Source organism: Harmonia axyridis, chromosome 2, assembly GCF_914767665.1.
Source record: "Harmonia axyridis chromosome 2, icHarAxyr1.1, whole genome shotgun sequence".
Classification (NCBI taxonomy): domain Eukaryota; kingdom Metazoa; phylum Arthropoda; class Insecta; order Coleoptera; family Coccinellidae; genus Harmonia; species Harmonia axyridis.
In genome coordinates, this window is record NC_059502.1 from 21543801 (window position 1) to 21564225 (window position 20425).

Below are 20425 nucleotides of genomic sequence, written 5' to 3' on the forward strand. Positions count from 1 at the left end.
TGATCCGTTATGAGTATCATTTCAACCATAAAAATGACTGAGAAAAACGTTATAGAATTTCTCTAGTATCTCGAACAGAAACCCAGATATAGCGAAATATTTGAAACGCCCAGTAACTGGAGAACGAATCAAGATATCTATGATCTGCTTTCTGATATCTTATTATTTCGAAAAAGACAGTTTTTCCATTAGGCTGCTGCCTGGTTCTTACACGAGGTTATTCAAGCATTAAAAATCCAAACGCTGACCAGAGATAATTGCTAAAGTTGGAGAACTCTTTCAACAGGCCAATTGAAAAGTCCCCGGTCTACCATAGTAAAACACATTTTTTTGGCAAAATTCGATTTTATTATTCAAGATAGTTGCCTTCGAGGGCGATACAGTAATTATAGCGATCTTCCAACTTTTCGATACCATTTTTGTAGTACGATTTGTCTTTCGTTTCAAAATAGGCCTTACTTTCGGCGATTACTTCATCATTGGCGCTAAATTTCTTTCCAGCGAGAATTCTTTTGAGGTCTGAGAACAGGAAAAGTCGCTGAGGACCAGATCTGGCAAATACGGTGGATGCAGAAGCAATTCGAAACCCAATTCATGCAATTTTGCCATAGTTTTCATTGATTTGTGACACGGCACATTGTCTTGATGAAACAGCAACTTTTTTTTTCTCCAAATGGGACCGTTTATTAACGATTTTATCCTTTAAAAATGTTTATAGTAAATAAACATTATATTATATTACAAACGCTATATAATAATCGCTGTTGATGGTCTGGCCCTTTTTGAGGTAATCAATGAATATTATACCTTGCACATTCCAGAATACTGATGCCATAAACTTGTCAGCTGATTGTTGTGATTTTCCTCTCTTTGGATTCGGTTCATCGTGTGCAGTCAACTCAGCTGACTGTCGATTGCACTCCGGAGTGAAATGATGGAGCAATGTTTCATCCATTGTCATATATCGACGCCAAAAATTAGGTTTATTGCACTTAAACAGCTTCAAACACTGCTCAGAATCATTAACACGTTGTTGCGTTTGATTGATTGTGAGTTCGCGAGGCGACCATTTTGCACACAACTTGCGTCCACTGCGTTCGCCGTCTTCGGTGCTCATTTCAGCACGTTTAAACTTAGCATACTAATCAATGAAGGTTGATTTTCCTGGTGCAGACCCCGGAAACTGCTTGAACTGTATCTTTCCCCTTCAAAAAGCACACGAAATTCTTTTTTTCCATCTTTTTTCAAATAACAAAAGTAGCTACACTCACAACGCAATATCTCACAAACTAATGGTCGGACTGCTGTCAAATTTTTACACGTATCGTTTGAAGGTTGGTTCTACCTAAATATCATAATATGGATTTAATACTAGCACCGCCATCTGTGCATCAGACCGAGGACTTTTCAATTGGCCTAGTACTATACGAATTTTTGTGTGATACATTAATCCATATTATGTCATACCACTTGACTTGGCCGTCGCTAGATCCGCTGAAGAAATCCGTGCCTGATTTCGTGTTTATCCAACATACCCTTGCCACGGGATCCCTGAAGCTGCTCTCCATGATGCTGGTTCCTACTGGTTCGTAACCCTTCCTGGTATCCCACACGCCTACCTGGCCGTTCAGGTGACCGCTGACCAAAGAATGAGGATCTTTGGGATGATACTCCAAACATACTATCGGATGATCCGGTTTGAAGATGTGATATGGTTTGTTTGGATTCTCTGAAAAATCATTTCGATTATGGATATCCTAGTCCAAGCTGGTCTTTTGTGTTAACCCCTGAGTTCTTTACTTATGGCCTCATGGACTTTTTATTAGATTTTATTATTTTTTTTTTACTTTTTGATGAAAATGCAATTAGTCTAAGAGCCGGTAGCAGACCAGGATTTCCTAAAATATGTGTGGTCTATGATCCACTGATTTTTGGACTAAATTGTTTTTGACAATGTAAATAAGAAATTATAAGGCTCTTTCTCTATTTCTGTATCGTAATGAGATCATTACAGTTCTTAAAACAGTGCTGTAATGAACTCATTACAGCATCGTTATCAAGTTATATTTTTCGTTTTGTGGTTGTCTCTACTGACTTCCAATCCTATCAAATTTCAACAAACGTCAATAATTGACAACATAATGTATAATTTGGATATAGTGAAATGATTTGCAGCATTATTCGCAATTTCTCTCAATTCAGGGTGTGTTAAATCGATTTCGTTACATATAATTCATGAATTTAATGCGTAATTTTAAATTATTTCAATTCAAAACGTACGGTTTGAATTCAAATTCCGTAATCTGTGAATTTTCGTAGCAGTCACACCAACTGCCAAGATACAATACAAAAGTCACTAGGATGTATAATTTGAATTTTTCATTGAATTTCGAAAATATTTCACAAAGCTTGACTGAAATAGAGAAAATATCGTCTAATACTCGTTGCAGAAGGCAATTCCAACACTCTTCGTTCGAAAACTCGCAAAACTTCGAGTTTCGCATTCGTGTTGGAATAGGAGCTCACTCTGCAACTTGTTTTAAAATATACTATTCTTGTAGCTGTGAGAAACCAATTTCAGATGACCTTTTATGAACAATAGTCTAAAATGCGTTCGACGGAGTATCATTTTTGGATATTGCGAGTAGTGATCTGAAACCTGTCTTTAAGACTCGTTTCACACTTATACGGTTCGATTCGGTTAGGTGCTTATTCGATTCGTTTTCGGTAGCGCATAAAACGAATTAAAACTCTTCACACACACACACGGTTAGTATAAGGTTTGATTTCACGTCTGGATTGATTGGACTGATGTAATCAGCCGCTCAATATCAATATCAAGTGAATCAGACATTGCCAAATGTAAATTACAAAATTTAAAATGAGAAAATGAAAATAAAATAATATTTTCCCTTGCCGAAAACTTGACCGAACCGAAACTAAACCGTATGTGTGTAAACGACCAATTGCTTTTGTGAACTCTGGACCCCAATGGAAACCGAACGAAACCGATTCGTGTCGAGGGGTCTTTCGGTTCTATCAGTTATCTATTAGGTACCGAACACACACATTTTCACACTTTTCCGGCGGCTACCGAAAACGAATCGAATACGCACCGAACCGAATCGAACCGTATAAGTGTGAAACGAGCCTTACAGGTGCAAGAACAAACCTAGAGATGTCATGTGTTAGAGGTGTTACTTGCCTCATCTATACCAATGCAATCCCAGGGCTAATAACTAAATGCTTAATAAACCATGAACTACAAGTACAAGTACGATTCTTTGAGAATATTACTGTGGGTTTTACTTTTGAGATTGGCTCTTAATTTAAAAAATACTCAATAGCATTCGGCAAATTGAGTTTTGAAATATTCTATGAATTCACAACCTGAGTCCTTGGTTGATATGGTGAGCTTGAAACTGATGCAAGCATTTTTTCAAAATTTCTTCATTTATTCTAGTTGTCGAAGAATTATCCAAATCATTTTATTTCTCATTCTTCCAATCCTCTTCACAGCATAAGGTACATTTAAATCTCAACCATTTATAACAAGGTATGAGTGATAATTTTATGATTTATCGAATATAGTTTCTCTGAATGGTTGAAATTCCAAAAGTGTTCAACAGTGAAATTGATCGCTTAACGATTGGAATTATGCTTGGACTAAAGTTTTCAAATTTAATGGATATATAAATGAAATGAATGAATTTTGAAATATGATTTCAAAATATTTTTTAAAAGTTCTTCAGTGTTTGTCCTTAATCCCACAAAGAAAAAAAACCCCTTTTTTTACTTCAACCGCGAGGACTAACTAATTTACGTTATTTGTGATTATTTTGTTACGCACAATGCTTTAATGTAGATATTCACCTATCTCCCAAATGAAAGAATATGTTGATTCACTATCTATAGGCGCTTGAAAAACGAGATTACAATGAGAATTCGCAATCTTCGTCTGTCCATCTGGCGACCAGGACATGTGTGTGATCGGCCTGGTTGGTGAAACCTGATCTTGAAAAACATTTACTGTTCTTGCTGAACTCTTCTCTACTAAAGGCGTTGGCTCTACATCGGAGAAATACTGCTGGTAGATATTGATTGCGTTGTTCTGAAGCACGCAGTTTTCCATGCTCTAAAAAGGTAAAAATTTTTCAGCAAAAACATAAAAAAAAAAGGTACGAGACGCTGTGAAACTTTTTGATATCACTTTGCTAATAACGTTTACCCAATACGATATATCAAATTCATTATGGAATTAAGTATCAAGACATGCATAGTTCGTGTTTCAGATTTAAATGTTGACAGCGCCAGAAGTAAAAACATTCAAGTATACGCACCTACAACTAGTACTGATGATGAAGAAATTGAGAGCTTTTATCATGACCTAGAATCAAGATAATAAAAACACACTTCTCAATAATCATAGGAGACTTTAACTCGAAAGTAGTAACACAGTATAGGAACTATAGTTCCTATACTGTGGTAGTAATGCGAACTCAGGGTGATACTGATTTTGATGTAGATTTGGACCGAGTCAGAGAAATAATAGAGAAACTTTTTCAAATTACCTCAATAGAGAAAGTTTATAATGTCTCAACACATTCTTCAAGAAACTAATTTCACGAATATGGCGAAGCCCTGACAGCCAAACCAAAAACGAAATAGATTAGGTCCTTTCCACAACAAGACCATCCACAAGAATATAATAGTGCAAACCAGATTGGATACCGGAAGTGATCACAGGATGGTGAGAGAAAAGTTTCTGATCGATACGAGAGCCGAGGGGAAAAAGCTTCTCAGGAGAAAACGCTACCCTACCCACTACAAACGAAAACAGAATTTCAAGTAGATTTACAACAAAAAAAAAAGCAAAAATTGTTGCAGCGCAGCTCGGAATATCTGGTAGAGTAGAGAGAGCAGTGAGAACATCAATAAAGAAGATTTGCTCGAAGACTCGGTATACAAATGATTCGAAGTTGAATCCGGATATACTGAAGTTATGAGAAGAGAAAGAAAATGAAATTGAATAAAACAACCGAAAAAAACAGAATTATAAATAAGCAAGTAAAAAGAGTAATAAGAAAAGGTAAAAAGGAGTACAACACAAATCTGATAAAACAAATTATACAAGATAACTGCCAGAAACCGCAACAATAACTAAAATACGTGATACACAAAACGTATTGTTACCATACAAAGATGATATAATTAAATTGAATGAATCCTTGAACACTAACTTATAATCTTGTGAACTATATCTAACCCAGTGAAGATGTTGAATATCATGAATGTCGGATCCGAAAATCTACCGCATAATACAGACGAATAGAAATTACACTTTAACAAATGAAAAATAACAGATGCCAGGGAGAAGACCAGGTTACCACCAGGTTATCAGGTTATTATTGATGGAATCAGACTCCAGAATGAAAATATAAGGAAGCTGACCGAGATTAGGGACGTAATTCAGGAGGTACCTGAGATTAATTGGAATTGGGCTGGTCATATAGCTAGAGTGATTGTAAACAGATGAGTTTTAAAAAAAAATCGTATGGAGGCTCAGACAAACAAAAGGAAGCGTAGGGTGTCCACTGAAAAGATTAACGATTTGAAGAAGGTGGCAGGAAAAAATTGGGTAATCAAGCGATAAAATAGCGAGGCGTGGAAATGTTCGATAGACAAATGTCCAGGAATGGAAGAATATGGTTAGAGACATGAGAAGTATACGCTCTATTAGTGTGACGCCACACACCGCCATTTTTGGTTCTGCAGTCAGTGTTCGGAATCCAAACAAATAAATTGTCATTCAAATCAGTACGGTGTCGTTGAAGGAATTGGCTTATTTATACAGGGTGTCCCATAAGTGGCACGTCACAGTGACACCGGAGGTAGGTCAGCTAAAGAGGGACCTAACCAGCCTAACATGACCCCAGTAAAAGTTGCATGGTTTTCGAGTTATTACCAAATTACGTTTTTTAGTGAATTTTCACCTTTTTTAACATTGTCAGGGTCAGAATTCTGCTGGAAAGCTCTCGAAGCTTATTTTTGTTGTTGTAATGGAATCTTAAATAGTTATTTAAGATGACATGAGTATGATTCTGTCAAAAAGTTATGTGGATTTCCGTAAATTAATGGATAAATCTTGATTTCAATTGCTAGCAAAACGAGAACTTCGACTTTGGACACCTGCTGTGAAAAAAAAATCCTTGAAACAAAACGAGCAAGTAACATCAAAAATGACACCGTTTTATAAAATTACGATTCAATTTTCTTAAACTAATTTCCGATATGGTCGGGGCTGCGTCGAATAAGAAGCGAGGAAGAATTGCGTGAACGCGTATTCGACGCAGCCCGGACCATATCGGAAATTAGTTTAAGAAAATTGAATCGTAATTTTATAAAACGGTGTCATTTATGCATTAGAGTCCGAGGGAAACAGTTTGAACATTTACTGTAAGTTGGATTTAAGAATTAAATAAATAATCGAAAGTTAAGTCTGTTTTTAATTAATTTACCTTTTTTTTCAATAATATTCCTTTTTCGCTTCCCCTAATCCATCTTTTTCCCTATTGTGACTTTAACAAATAATAACAAAGCCCGGTATCAAATGTAATGTCATAACAAGCGGCAAAATTACCTGATGGCGGGGTTCCTAGTTTCAACTTAGTTAAGTAGGGCATCGGTAAAATGATGAAAATACCTAGTTTTATGGGCATAAGATTCGTGTATTGTACCATTTCTAAATCTGTCTAAAATGCCCAATTTTTTGATGTTACTTGCTCGTTTTGTTTCAAGGATTTTTTTTTCACAGCAGGTGTCCAAAGTCGAAGTTCTCGTTTTGCTAGCAATTGAAATCAAGATTTATCCATTAATTTACGGAAATCCACATAACTTTTTGACAGAATCATACTCATGTCATCTTAAATAACTATTTAAGATTCCATTACAACAACAAAAATAAGCTTCGAGAGCTTTCCAGCAGAATTCTGACCCTGACAATGTTAAAAAAGGTGAAAATTCACTAAAAAACGTAATTTGGTAATAACTCGAAAACCATGCAACTTTTACTGGGGTCATGTTAGGCTGGTTAGGTCCCTCTTTAGCTGACCTACCTCCGGTGTCACTGTGACGTGCCACTTATGGGACACCCTGTATAAATATGAGTATTTGAGGAACTATTTCAGTATTAATTGATAGACAGAAGGAACAAGGTTAATACCAGTAAGTTTGAATCCTGTATCATTTCCCAGATTTTATAAAAAGCCGTGTTTATTAGTCGAACTTCAAGTTCGAACTTACTGGCATTAATCTCGTTCCTTCTGTCTATCAATTAATAGTAAAATCGACCCTTGAATAATCTTATTTATCAAAATAAGCCAATTTCTTCAACGACAACGTACTAATTTGAATGACAATTTATTTGTTTGGATTCCGAACTCTGACAGGAGAACTAAAATGGCGGTGTGTGACGTCATCACTAATAGAGCGTATTAGCTATGAGAATCAGATCTGAATCACCTTTCAGACATCAATGGTGGTGGTTATTTTTCATATAATTTTTGAATGAGAGTGAGAAACGAAAATTTATAATATTCATGTTTTTTCTTCGCATGAAGATGACGGAGACTCTGAATATAAACTATTTACCTTACAAAGTCCCATGAGCGTATGAGCATAGTTCTCTTCTTTTTCCACTTTTCGTCTATACCTCTTAGTTTGTTCTTCATCTGCCAAGTTGACGTCTTTTGGCCAACCTCCTTCCACATGGTTCATAAGCCCATTGGTGTATTCAGCTCTTGTTGTGTTGAGTTCATGAGCTGCGAATTGGGGGGCACCCTGTTGGAATCTGTTGACAGGATCCCTGAAATTTGGATAGATCTTCTTATTTTCGAAAAGATCTATGAATGCGTTCGAATATACTATTATAGAATCGTTGGCAATAAATCGTCAAAGTTTTATTCTTTTTCCATCAGCTTGGCTATATGTATATGACATTTCGTTATTTGAATAATATTTTTCTATTCAATTTATAATAATATATCCCTAAAACCCTAAAAGGATATACAGGATAATTTTAGAGAGCTATAAATACCAAATTAATTATAATAATATATCCCTGAAAGGATGTACAGGATAATTTTAGAGAGCTATAAATACCAAATTAATAATGCAATATTCTTTTTCTCTATTGAAGAAATTAAAAACTTGCGTAGGTAAGCATTATGGAAATTAATAATAATAATAGTGTCTTTATTTGGCAAATTCTAGGGGCAAAGTCTAGCCAAGGCTACTCCACTCAACCCCCAACTAAATACAAACAAAGAAAAAAACAAAAATTAAAATTAATGAAAGGAAATACAACATAAATAATATACTTCATGAATATCACCAAAAATGAAACTTATCTACAAAATCTGCAACTGGCTCGAAAATAAAACAGTCTTCAATTATTTTCTCAATGAGAAGAACCTCCACATACAATCAGCATCTCATTATGAAATTTCACCGCATTAAAGGTGAAAGAGCGCTGAAGCATGGCTGAACCAAATCGAGGCAGCATGAGCCTCTGCCCACGCCTTAAACATCTCGTCTGTAGACCAACCTGGCTTTCAAATAAGGAGGAATACCCGTACTCAAAATTCGATATACAGTAATACTCATCTGAAGCCGCAAAATATTTTCTACCCTGAGCCACGCTAACCGATTTATTCCATCACTGATCCCCCTATCGTACTTTCTCAAACCTAAAACGTAGCGGCAGCACGAATTCTGCACTTTTTGTAACCTATATCTCTCGATGGAATCTAGGCAAGGATAAAAACTGTCAATCCATAGCTCAGCTTGGACAGCACAAGAGTTTCGCAGAGATACTTACGTGAATGGAAATCTAAAAACTGTCTCTGGCGATACAAATAACGTAGTGCCAGAAAAGAATTTCTCAACAGCATAGAGACATGCTCCCTAAATCTCAGTCGACAATCGAAAACTATACCAAGGTTCCTACAGCAGGAGGAGGATGGAATCTTCTCAACACCTATCATAACCTCAACCTCCGCATGAAACGTTCTCGGAAAGAAGGGTATATAGAAACATTTTTTGACATTTATTCTCAGATTGTTCCTTCTGCAATACTGCACAATGCTTGACTTAATTTAACCGTCCGACAGCTATAGAAATCGCAGAGAGGAGGAAAGATAGATGAACCTGAGTGTCATCGCAATAAAAATAGATGTCAACAAACTCAACAACCTTATACATATCAGCTATATATACAAGGAATAGCAGAGGACCAAGAATGGAACCTTGAGGAACACCAGAAGTTATCAGGCAGTACTCCGAAAATGCATCACGTAATTTAACGCACTGATATTTACTAAAGAGATAAGACCTAAAAAATCTCAAAGAAGATTCATCAAAACCGTAATAACTTAATTTAGCACAGAGCAACTCATGGTCTAGGGTATCAAACGCCTTTGCAAAATCTAACAGGGTAAGAATTGCATGCATGCCCCTTATCCAAAGAGCGCAGGATGTCATCTGCTACATTTAAAAGAAGAGTGGTAGTGCTATAACCCCTTCTGAAACCCGACTGATGGGCAGTAAGGATTCCGCTCTCGAAAACATAGTCATAAATCTGAGAAAAAAGTACTTTCTCGAGAATCTTCGACATGGCTGATAATATACTTATCGGTCTAAAATCGGATAAATCTTCGGGATCAGGAATCTTAGGTAAATGATTCACAATAGAGCACTTCCAGACACTCGGATAATACCCCGACTCGATGCAAACATTAATAATATGCGTTATGATTGGCAAAATAACATTTACCGACAAATGTAGTATTCTAGCAGATATACCATCAATGCCCAATGCGTTCGAACTAAGATTTGAAATAATACATCTTAACTCCTCCAAAGTGGCAAGTCTGAATGAAAATTCTATATTTGGATCGAATTTACTAGAACAATAATAACTGGTTGCTTCCGGGCAAGCATTTGGAGGACTGAAAACTGAACAAAAATAATCATTTAATTTCTGAGGGTCAACAAAGTTTTCAGGCACTGAACCAACGTGCAATGATCTAAAAGATTTCCAAAAAAATTTTGAACCTTGAGAGCAGGCTTGGGACATAAAGCTGAATTTTTCCCTTCGCACAGCCGATGTAACAGCATTTCGCAGACGAGTATAATATCTGTAATCAGCTAAGTTCTTTGTAAGCTTATGTCTTGATAGGCCCTGTTTCTCAACTTCATCCACGGTTGGGGTTATCCAAGGAGCAAACGGCTCAGAAACTCTCGATTCAATATATGGGGCATGTAGGTCATATTTCTGTAAGACAACAACAAAACGTATCAACTTTGGCGAATTAATCTTTCTTTTCAAATTGATCTTGCAAAATACACCCCTATGGTCAGACATCGAATGATCAATGACCCCAGAATCAATTACCAGTTCAGGCCTACTAGAACAAATCACATCAAGCAGAGTATGGGATGTGGCCGTTATGCGTGTTGGTTCATCTATTAATTGTTTCAGACCATAAGATTCAATGCAATCAGTAAAATTACTCACAATCAGTTGATTTTCGTTCATGACCCCGGCGATAATTATATGATCATATCCTGAGGATATCATTGATAAAAAATCATCCAAATAGTGGATAAAATTTGAAATACTACACGCGGCTGTTCGATAAATACCCAAATATGTTCCACTCCATAGGGCAGATCAAAGTCGACGAATACTCTCCTCGATGATAGTGAGTTCCTCACATAGAATCCAATTCCCCCACCATCACGACCCACTCGATCACAACACAAAACACGAAAATCAGAAATTAAAATACTTTCATCTGGAATATTTTGGTTCAGCCAAGTTTCAGTTAAAAAAATTATATCAATACTTTCAGCAGTAACAACACCAAAAAACTCATCCAATTTAGGAAAGAGAGAACAAAATTCACTCCAATTCCATCAAAACTGGACAATATTTTCTCGATTGCTTCATATAATCCTTAAATTATACTTATTTAATAATAAATTATTATAAGTAAATATTCCTTTACACATTTTTTGGATTTTTTATAGTCATTTGAGTGCCGTTTGTGTTTTTTGATCCCCATATCATTCTCAAAACTCTTATTATGAGGATTCAAAAAATAGGAAAATATTTTTTATACAAATAGCATAATCTGTCGCCTCAAAATTGTTGATTTTCGGAACTGTCGTCCAGTTTATTATATCGGGTGTCTAGAAAGGGGATCTTAAAGTCCCTTTGAGCTAAAAAAAAATTGATGACTCATTTTTGGGCTCGATTTTTGGAAGAATTAATTTGGTGAAAACCGCAATCTTATAAGTTTGAGTGTTTTCAAGCTATTAGAGAAAATTGGAAAATAGTGTGAAATGAAAAGTTCCCATAACTTATTTATTACTAGGGCTATCAACATGAATCAAAAACGTCTCACAGGCACTTTTTTCAGTAGAATCTATTGCTGTAATCATTTGTTTTTTATTGCGAATATTTCAATTATCTGAAATTCACAGATTATCATACATAGGGACTTGATTGATTTGTCTTGTGAAATTGGAACTTTTGATGATTTTATAGTTTTATAAGAAAGTTATATATCATGTTATCTATTTTTTGAAGGGAAATATTAAGCAATATTTTTCGTTGTGGAAATTCTTCTGGTTCACATTAAAAAGAAAACAAGTTTGTATTATAACTTCGAAACTACTCGCAATAAAAAACGAATGATCACACCAATGGATTCTATTGAAAAAAATGCCCGTAGAATGTCTTAATTTCATTTCTTAACCCCAGTAATAAAGAAGTTATGAGAACTTTTCATTTCGCGCCGTTTTCCAATTTTCTTTTATAGTTCGAAAAAACTTGAATTATAAGGTTGCGGTTTTTATCAAATAAATTTTCTCAAAAATCGAGCCCTAAAATGTGCTATCCTTTTTGAGCGCTAGTCTCCGAAAAAGCTTTTTCTCCGAAATATTGAAAAAATGTGAGTCCTTATAGCCATCATTTTTTTTAATAAGAATCCCATTAACTCATGAACCGTTGGGTCTTTACCTAAGGTATGGCATATTGCCGAAATTGTCATAAAAAAGCTATCTAATGATGCAATAATATACTGGGTGTGCCATTCGAAATAAGGAAGTGGTAGTCTGTTTCCGGTATAACCGGAAGTTGTAGAGATCTGATAATATTTTAGGGATAAAGATAATTGTCTCAAATCCCAATATACAAATTTTCAGCTCAAAATTATGATTAGTTTTCCATAAACGTCTAATAGGCCATCCTGGTGAATCGCCCTGTATATTTGTGGAAAATTTCGAGTTGATAGCATCATCAGAATCGTAGAAAACTCAATCAGAATAGATCAGGTTTAGATTATGTGTAATATGTATGGAATAATCATTTCGAGTTTCGTGCAGAATTTCGTCTTGGTAACGTCTTCTGAACCATAGCGGCATAATGAACGAACGCCCAAAACCTCCTGGCTTTATGTCAGTGCTTTCTTCATTTTATAGATTCCCCAATCTTCAAATTGAAACGTTTAAAAATAGAAAATTCTCCGAATTTCTCCTGTGTCGCTTTTCTCTTTATTCCCTAAGTCACAAATAGCTTTTAATCCTTCAGAGTGAATTATCTATAATCTTGTTTGGGAAATTTATCATTTACCTGTTATTATCATTTATAATTTCATAAAGAACATTATTGTTTATTTTTAGGTCGTAGATTTATCAATCTTATTGTTATGCCAATGACAACAAGCTATTTCTGAGTTCTTGGAAAAACTTACCTCAAAAGATATTCTCGTAGAACATTTTTGTCAGGAGGGAAATTATCAATAAGTTCGGGTCCTTTATCAGAAAACAAACATTGCCTTCCAAATTCCGATCTTTTCTTTTGGTAAACGTATTGTACCTCCATATTTCAATCATTAATTCATGTATTAGTTCTTATATATTATAGATTTATACGTAAAGTTGACAGAAGCGACAGGAGTATCTTGGTTGATTGATCGATAAATTACCTTGACAACGAAGACTATTCAATATCGGTTTTAATTCTCAATAAATTTATTGTAACTATAAATTATTCTATTTTATTGTCGTCTCAATTTTCATTGAAGAGGAAATGATAAACCAAAACCTCTGCAAATTTTAAACTGTGGTTTATTTTTCTTTTATCGCATATACATATTTGAAGGAAGGAGGAAAACAACTTTTTTTTTTTGCTGTACAGCAGTTTAATATAAATTTCTATAAAATATGTTACAGTTATATATACAAGGGGATATATACAATGTTTACATGCTTCTTAAAGTATGAGTTGCAGACTAGTACCTAACTCAAAGTTTTACCTAGTATTGAAATTTGGATAATGGATTACATAGGTTTTATAAAAGAGAGTGTAAATTTTTACTGAGGCATGTCGAGTGCTTGAAGGAAAACAACTGTCGCTCAGTTGGGTTAACAAGAAGAAGGTGGTTTAGGAAGGGATCGGGAAGGGGGTTGGATTCACATCATCAAGTGTTGAATTAGTTTATGTTCAATTTTCCTAACTGGAATTGAATAATTATTGAGGTGCGATGTCTTTTTCAGTTTTGTTATTTTGATTCCGAAAAAAGATCTAGTTTCGTTTTTGATAACATTATCTAATGAGTCTATTTGAGAGTCTTTTTGGAGATCGCTAGTTTTGGTTTCTTTAGGCTTATTGAGTATAATCCTTAAGTATTTGTTCTGAATACGTTGTAGTTTGTCATAATTTGTTTTTGAAGTTTTACTCCAGACCGGGCTCGCATATAGAATCATTGGCCTTATACCCTGTTTGTAAATTTTAAGTTTAGATTTAATACTAAGTTTACTATCTCTACAAATCAATGGGAAGACGCTACTGAGTTGCGAGTTGGTTTTCCTAATTATTTCATGAATATGTTGATTGAAATTCAATTTTTTATCAAGAGTGACCCCTAAATATTTCAAATAATTTTTCTCTTCTATAGGCTGGTTATAAAATAACAATAATTTGTTGTTTGATAAACGTCTTTTATGAGTGAAGTAAATTAAGTTGGTTTTGGATGCATTGATTTTGATTTTCCATCTGTGATAATATTCCTCCAAAATGGTGAGGTGCTCTTGAAGATATTTGGTTGATTGCGGTTTGGACCAGGACTCAGAAGTTATAGCCGTGTCATCCGCGAAAAGATAAATTTTTGTATTTTTATATTTGGGAATGTCATTTATAAAAATTTTGAATAGATCGGGTGATAATAATCCCCCCTGCGGAACTCCTGCTGTAATCGGGGTTTTTTCGGATAATACGTTTCCTACTTTGACTTGAAATGTCCTGTTTTCTAGATATGATATAATAATTTTTATCAGGAATGATGGAATATTATTTTTAATTAATTTGTAAATGAGGCCCATATGCCAGACCGTATCAAATACTTTTTGTATATCTAAACTAATCATAGCTGAAATTCTGTTGATATTGAAGTTTTTGGCAATTTTATCTGTGAGATTAGCAAGTTGCAGAATAGTGCTATGTTTTTCACGAAAGCCATATTGTTCATCTATAATCAAATTTTTCTCCTCCATGTATTTTCTTAGGCGAACTAGGGTTATTTTTTCAAAGATTTTTGATACTGTTGGTAGTAAGCTAATAGGTCGATAATTATTCGCAAATTTTGGGTCTTTTGAAGCTTTAGGGAAAGGAAGAACTATTGCATTTTTCCACCTGGTTGGGAAATAATTTAGCCGGAGACAACTATTGAAAATATTCGTTAGTTGAACAATCGCTTTTCGTGGTAGATTTTTCAGAGTTTTATTGCTGATACGGTCTTCGCCGGGTGCTTTTCTATTTTTGAAGGATTTTATGATATTTCTAATTTCCGCAGGGGACGTCAAATTTTCACCTGATATGACTAATGGAAGTTCCAGAAAAGTTTTTATTGTTTGATCTACTAAATTGACCGTTTCTGTATTTGAAAGGGATTTCGTGGAGTCGTGGGTTTGCGCGTATGACACGGCTATATGATCTGCTTTGTCCTTGTCATTGAATAAGAGACCTTGGTGGCTTTGAAGGGGTGGAATTTTACAAGGACTATCTCTGTGTTTCAATGATTTGACCATCTTCCACATATCGCTTGAATTATTTAAATTACGAGTAAAATCTTCCCATCTTTTTGTTTTTAAAGAAGATAATGACGATCTTATCAAGTCGACAGCTTCCTTGTATTTTTGATGAAGGTTATTGTCGAAATTACATTGAAGGCGTTTACGGATTCTATTTCTATTACGAATGAGTTCCCTTATATCAGTGGGAAGATCTGGATAATTGCTTCTTTCGGGCGTTTTCTTAGTTGAGGAATTAAAGCACTTTTGAATGGATGTTGTGATACTTTCAACAGCTCCATCTATTTCAGGTGTGGAATTGATTTGATGATTCACCTTAATATAATGGTTGCATCTATCTTTAAATTTTTTCCAGTCAGTTGAGTAAGTATGGTTTTGTTTGTAAATGGTCTTGAAAGCAATGGAGTTTGAGATTAGCGAAAATACAGGTAGATGATCTGAATCAAGGTCGTTGATCGCAAAAGGTTCCCTTATCGATAGGTTCTTTGTGAGCATCAGATCTATTGTTGAAGGATTTGCGTTTCTTGTTGGATAGAAAGTATATGAATTATGAGGATAGTTCAGAATTTAGTTTGAATTTCTTAGAAAATTTTGAAGCAACTTTCCATTTTTATTGTTTGTCCGGCAATTCCATAGGGTATTCCGGCTATTGAAGTCGCCTGTAATGAGGGTTTTATGACCTAGCGCCATTAGGGTTGTCAGTTCGTTTGTACATAATGATCATTGTAAATATTCACTACGTCAAATTGAGGATAATTTACTGTCGAATAAAAAATTCCTGAAACATTTTTTGATAATATTTGAAATAAAGTGGGAAAAAAAGAAAAATCAAAATGACATAATTTACTTTTCCTATGATATTTCAATAACCGGCCCTGATAATCTCGATTTGCTTGACAATGCTCCTATGAATGCAACTTTTTCTCCATTTGACTGACCTTCTAACTCTTATGGTTTAAAAGTTTCCAATACAATCCCATTGAAAAAGTGGCCACCCTGTATATAGCACAAATGGCATTACATGTGGTTTTCAAATCTCCACTATGTACCTTTCAGTTGTGAGTTTTCCATTAATGATAACAAATTCCTTGTTACCAGTCGAAGAAATGAAACGGCTGTGTTACTAACATGAATTCTTTCACTAATATATTGACTAACTATTATACCCTATAAAGTAATGAATATTTGGTGTATCGATGGTCTCAAAGCAATACGATATCAATATTGATACTATTTGCTTCGGTAGGTACTTAACCATCAAAAGTATCATATTTTAGGTTACAATCTTATTTATTTCTAACATCACAATACTTGGGAGTTTTCGGACAATACAAGTATTGTCGAACCCTGACGTATTTTCGGATACTTTTCAAGAAAAGTATCCGAAAATACGTCAGGGTTCGACTCAGATGACAGTCAGAAATTTGTCTAAGGACAGCTAAAATTAGATTGAAAAGAGGAAATGTATTCCCTGTGATAAACCTATACGAACGGAACGCAACTTCTGGATTCCATTAATTTACGAATTAAGAAGTGACTATCTGAATAAATCAAATTTATTTTTTTTATTATAACATTTTCAAGAAATGTTCTCTTGCTGTATTCATTCTATCTTGATTCAAACAATACTTATAATCTTTATACATACTGATTCTACGTTTCAACGAAGTATTTCTCATATCACCAAATTCTATTTCAGATGATGTGGTATTGGAGGACTTGAGTTTACTTGATGCTACAGAGGGAGATCCTTTAAACTTTGACGATGATGACTGAAAATATGGGGGTTTGCATGTAGTGGATACTGATCTGATTTTTTCATATATATTCAAAAGGGCTGTATGTACTATTTCTTTTCGTTTTCGATTTTCTTCAGACTTCCTGTATTCTTCAAATACCATTTCCAATTCAATATGACTGAAAGATGATATAAAATTTAAAAGAATTATTCTTGATGAAGGTCATGTTATATTGGAAACATTGAAAAATTTGCAGAAATTCTTCACAATTGTATATCTATTCCTAGAAATGAATATATCTTAACGATATACCCATTATTGTATAGTCTGAAAATGTTTCAATACTCTTCATTGTAAATTTTGAGAGTGAAATGAAAATTTCATTTCAATTAACATCAAATGTAAATATATGATGTACATATTATTTATTGTCCATACTTATTCATGATCTTCCTAATCTGAAAAAATCTGTCAAATACAAACACGTCACAAATCGATAATTGCATATTATATTCACAAACAAATTTTCACTTATGAAATAGTTATTTATTATACAAGGGAAAAAAGTATTAGATTTTAGCTCGAGGTTATGTTGTTGTCTCCCGACTCGAAGCGGAGGGAGACAAAAAACCGAGAGCTAAAATCTAATATTTTTCCCGTGTATAACACACTGTTTTTTTCTGTGACAGGAAAAACGACAATTTAATAGTGAAAGAACATATCAGAGACAACCGATGAGACTGTCATCTATCTTTGTCTATATCATTCTAGTTCGCATAAAGCTATCTTTGTTTCGGTCATGAAAGGCACCAGTGGAGGCGCTACATACGCTTTTGTTAGCGTTGCCAAATCTGAAAATATTTACTACCATTTCAAGAAAAAAACGCACTCTCTTATTTCTTATATGGCGAAAGTGCAATCTATGATCTTCAATATACGTGCTCCAAACAATTTTGACAACACGGAATAAGATGCATTCTATGCATCTTAACACGGAATAAATTTTAACGTGCATCCTCTGTCAGAAATTTAAAAGTTGTCGGTAATTTTTATTCATAATTAATTAATTTTCGATTCGTCTGTGGAGAAGAGAAAGTAGCAAAAATGTAATTATCTCCAAGAGGTATAAACAAGTAAGTTGTAAATCTTCATACCAGTCAGTATGCTTTGAATATTATGTATTTATTTTTGCAGATCAAAAGTCTGGCAAGAAAACTATGAATGAGATTCACAGGAAAAAATCTCTGAAATTATAGAATATGCTCTAAACATTTCACTTCGTAGTCATATATTGATACAATAAAGCTTAGATGCTGAAGTTTAATCAGCCACAAATACTAAAAAGAAAGTGGTACAATTTTCCACTGGAAATTTTCCCATGAGTCACCCAGGTAAAGGAAGTTGGTTAAGATAATCCATCACAAAGAAGTCAATTATGGGAAACCAAAAAGCAGTATAGGAAAAAGTCAAAACTTTGAGGAGCATTTTAGAGCTGTCTGGTACCACAAGAGTTCAAGTTTTGCTTACAATTATTATTATTATTATTAAACTATATAAATCTCATCAAAGATGTATTTCTGTTTTTTTTTTTTAATAATTTCACGCATCCATATTAGTAGTGAATATATGTATGTATGTTATTAGTAGTGAAAATGTTTAGCCTTATTTCAGCCTGGAAATGATTAATAATCACAATATTCAGCATGGAAAAAATGTCAGTATTAATATTATGGTTGCGCGAAATTCAAATCAAGACCTCAAAGCCTAAAAACAATGAAATTGAAATTAATAATTTGAAATTCCTGCGCTAAAACACACACAGCGGATGTGGATCCATCTCCAACTGCCTTTAAAAATGTCTGAGACAAGGATGCAAAATATCGGATAAAATTTAGTGGGGAGTTGTGCGCCTCATTCTTGTCTCTGATTTGATTCAAAAATTGCGAACTCAGTAGTAATTGTTTAGTAGTTATTTTGTTGAATAATATAAAGTTAAAAAATGTCTGATTCCGACTTTTCTCTGACTCCACCGGAGTTGATAGAAGCAGCGCAAGTGGCGTCACGAAAATTATTGACAGCTAAATCGCGGAAAATTTACGAAACAATAATAACGAATGTGAAATTTATCATATTACTCCCCAAATAATGGAGAACCTGATGATATTCGTTGCAGTCGGTTAGCTTCAGGTTGGTGGACATTAGTGTATCGGGTGCCCCAAATTCTTGATCTAGTGAGGGGATCTCAGAACCTCTTCTAGCTGGAGAAAAATTGTTCTGATAACTTTTTTATTCTTTCTTCTTTCTTTCTGGGAAAAAAAAGTTCAAATATCAAGTTCCATGCTTTCCCTCAAAGTGGTAATAAATATCGTGTTTGGGTGGAAGGGAAATTGGGGAGTAAAGTGCTGATGGATCGACAAAAAGCTTGGCAACTGAAATTCAAAATCGATAAACCAGTGACAAGAAATATGAAAGTATGTTTCCTGCATTTTATCGATGATGATTATTTTTATCGAGGTAAGCACTGATAGCACATGAAATTTTAGATTATATTTATGGGATAATAATAATAATAATCGTTTACAGAATCCAGTTCTACACAGAAAAAATGTTTGAAAAAGACTGCTGTGCCTTCCAGAAATCTTCCTGTTGGATCTACTACCACAAAGGAAGAACCTGAATGTTCCAGTAAGTAGATCTGAAAGATTGAAACAAAGAAAAACTTGTTGCTGAAGAATGCTCTTGTGAAGAAATCGAACCTGCTCTACAATCTACTTCCCAAGATGAAATCAAAGTTGCACAAGGTCTATTACAGCTTCTTCAGGGTCAGCCTAATTATAATGGGCCTAAAACTTTCAAGGATTTCTAAGTGCAAGTGAATACTCCTAAAGTATCTTCTTTGTGTGACCTGATAACAACAGATAGTGCTCTGAGCAGTTTTACTGGTCTCAATAATATGAAACTATTAGATATAATAGTAGAAGCAGTACAATCTATTCACAGTGATCAAAGATCACATTGTTTATCAAGCAGCGTATTGTTTTAGTTTTAACAAAATTGAAATGTGATCTTTCATAATATGAGACATTATCTGTTTTATTTGGCATTTAACAAGAATTGTGCCAAAGATACATTGTCTTCAAATCTAAGGTACCTTTACACAATTTTGGAAAAATTCCTCAGAAATATTTGGACATGTACAGGGTGGGCAAATTTCGATGTTTTAGCACTACAACTTTCAAACCAGACGAGATGGACAAAATCTGATACCCTATTCTCGGTCTCTTTTTCAGAGAAACTAACAAAAGTAGTATTCATTTTTGGCCACCTTCTTTTGTTTTCGAGTTTTCGAAATTGGAAAAATGGCGATAGCGAAAAACATTTATATCTCCGCTAATACTGATGATAGAGTTCTGAAATTAAAACATTATATAGGCACTTTTTTACTTAGAATCCAGTGGCGTACTTTTTTATTCAGAAGGGTATTTAATTACGAAGCTATGACCCGAAGTTATGTTTTTTCAAACGGGAAC

The 20425-nt window shown here is 34.4% G+C and overlaps 2 protein-coding genes and 2 long non-coding RNA genes across 5 annotated transcripts in view; 2 read left to right on the forward strand and 2 right to left on the reverse strand.

The window, feature by feature from the left end:
• Positions 1–13048, reverse strand: part of LOC123672261 (dynein intermediate chain 3, ciliary) — a 28609-nt gene extending 15561 nt beyond the window's left edge. Inside the window, exons 1-4 of the mRNA XM_045606294.1 lie at positions 12819–13048; positions 7651–7864; positions 3874–4135; positions 1468–1729 (exon numbers count right to left, since the gene is read on the reverse strand). Coding sequence (XP_045462250.1) covers positions 1468–1729; positions 3874–4135; positions 7651–7864; positions 12819–12949 — 869 coding nt within the window. The 5' untranslated portion in view covers positions 12950–13048. The remainder of the gene's footprint in view (positions 1–1467; positions 1730–3873; positions 4136–7650; positions 7865–12818) is intronic.
• LOC123672260 (zinc finger protein 37-like) overlaps positions 1–17319 on the forward strand; it is a 49121-nt gene extending 31802 nt beyond the window's left edge. For both annotated transcript variants that reach the window (XM_045606292.1, XM_045606293.1), the window contains one exon: positions 16856–17319. In XM_045606292.1, coding sequence (XP_045462248.1) covers positions 16856–16932 — 77 coding nt within the window. In that variant the 3' untranslated portion in view covers positions 16933–17319. The remainder of the gene's footprint in view (positions 1–16855) is intronic.
• Positions 16697–17536, reverse strand: LOC123672262. The gene is made up of 2 exons (XR_006746236.1): positions 17334–17536; positions 16697–17073 (listed from the first exon to the last, which is right to left on the reverse strand). It is a non-coding gene; the product is annotated as an uncharacterized LOC123672262 (long non-coding RNA).
• Positions 17537–17829: 293 nt separating this feature from the next.
• Positions 17830–18458, forward strand: LOC123672263. The gene is made up of 2 exons (XR_006746237.1): positions 17830–18028; positions 18090–18458. It is a non-coding gene; the product is annotated as an uncharacterized LOC123672263 (long non-coding RNA).
• Positions 18459–20425: the final 1967 nt, after the last annotated feature.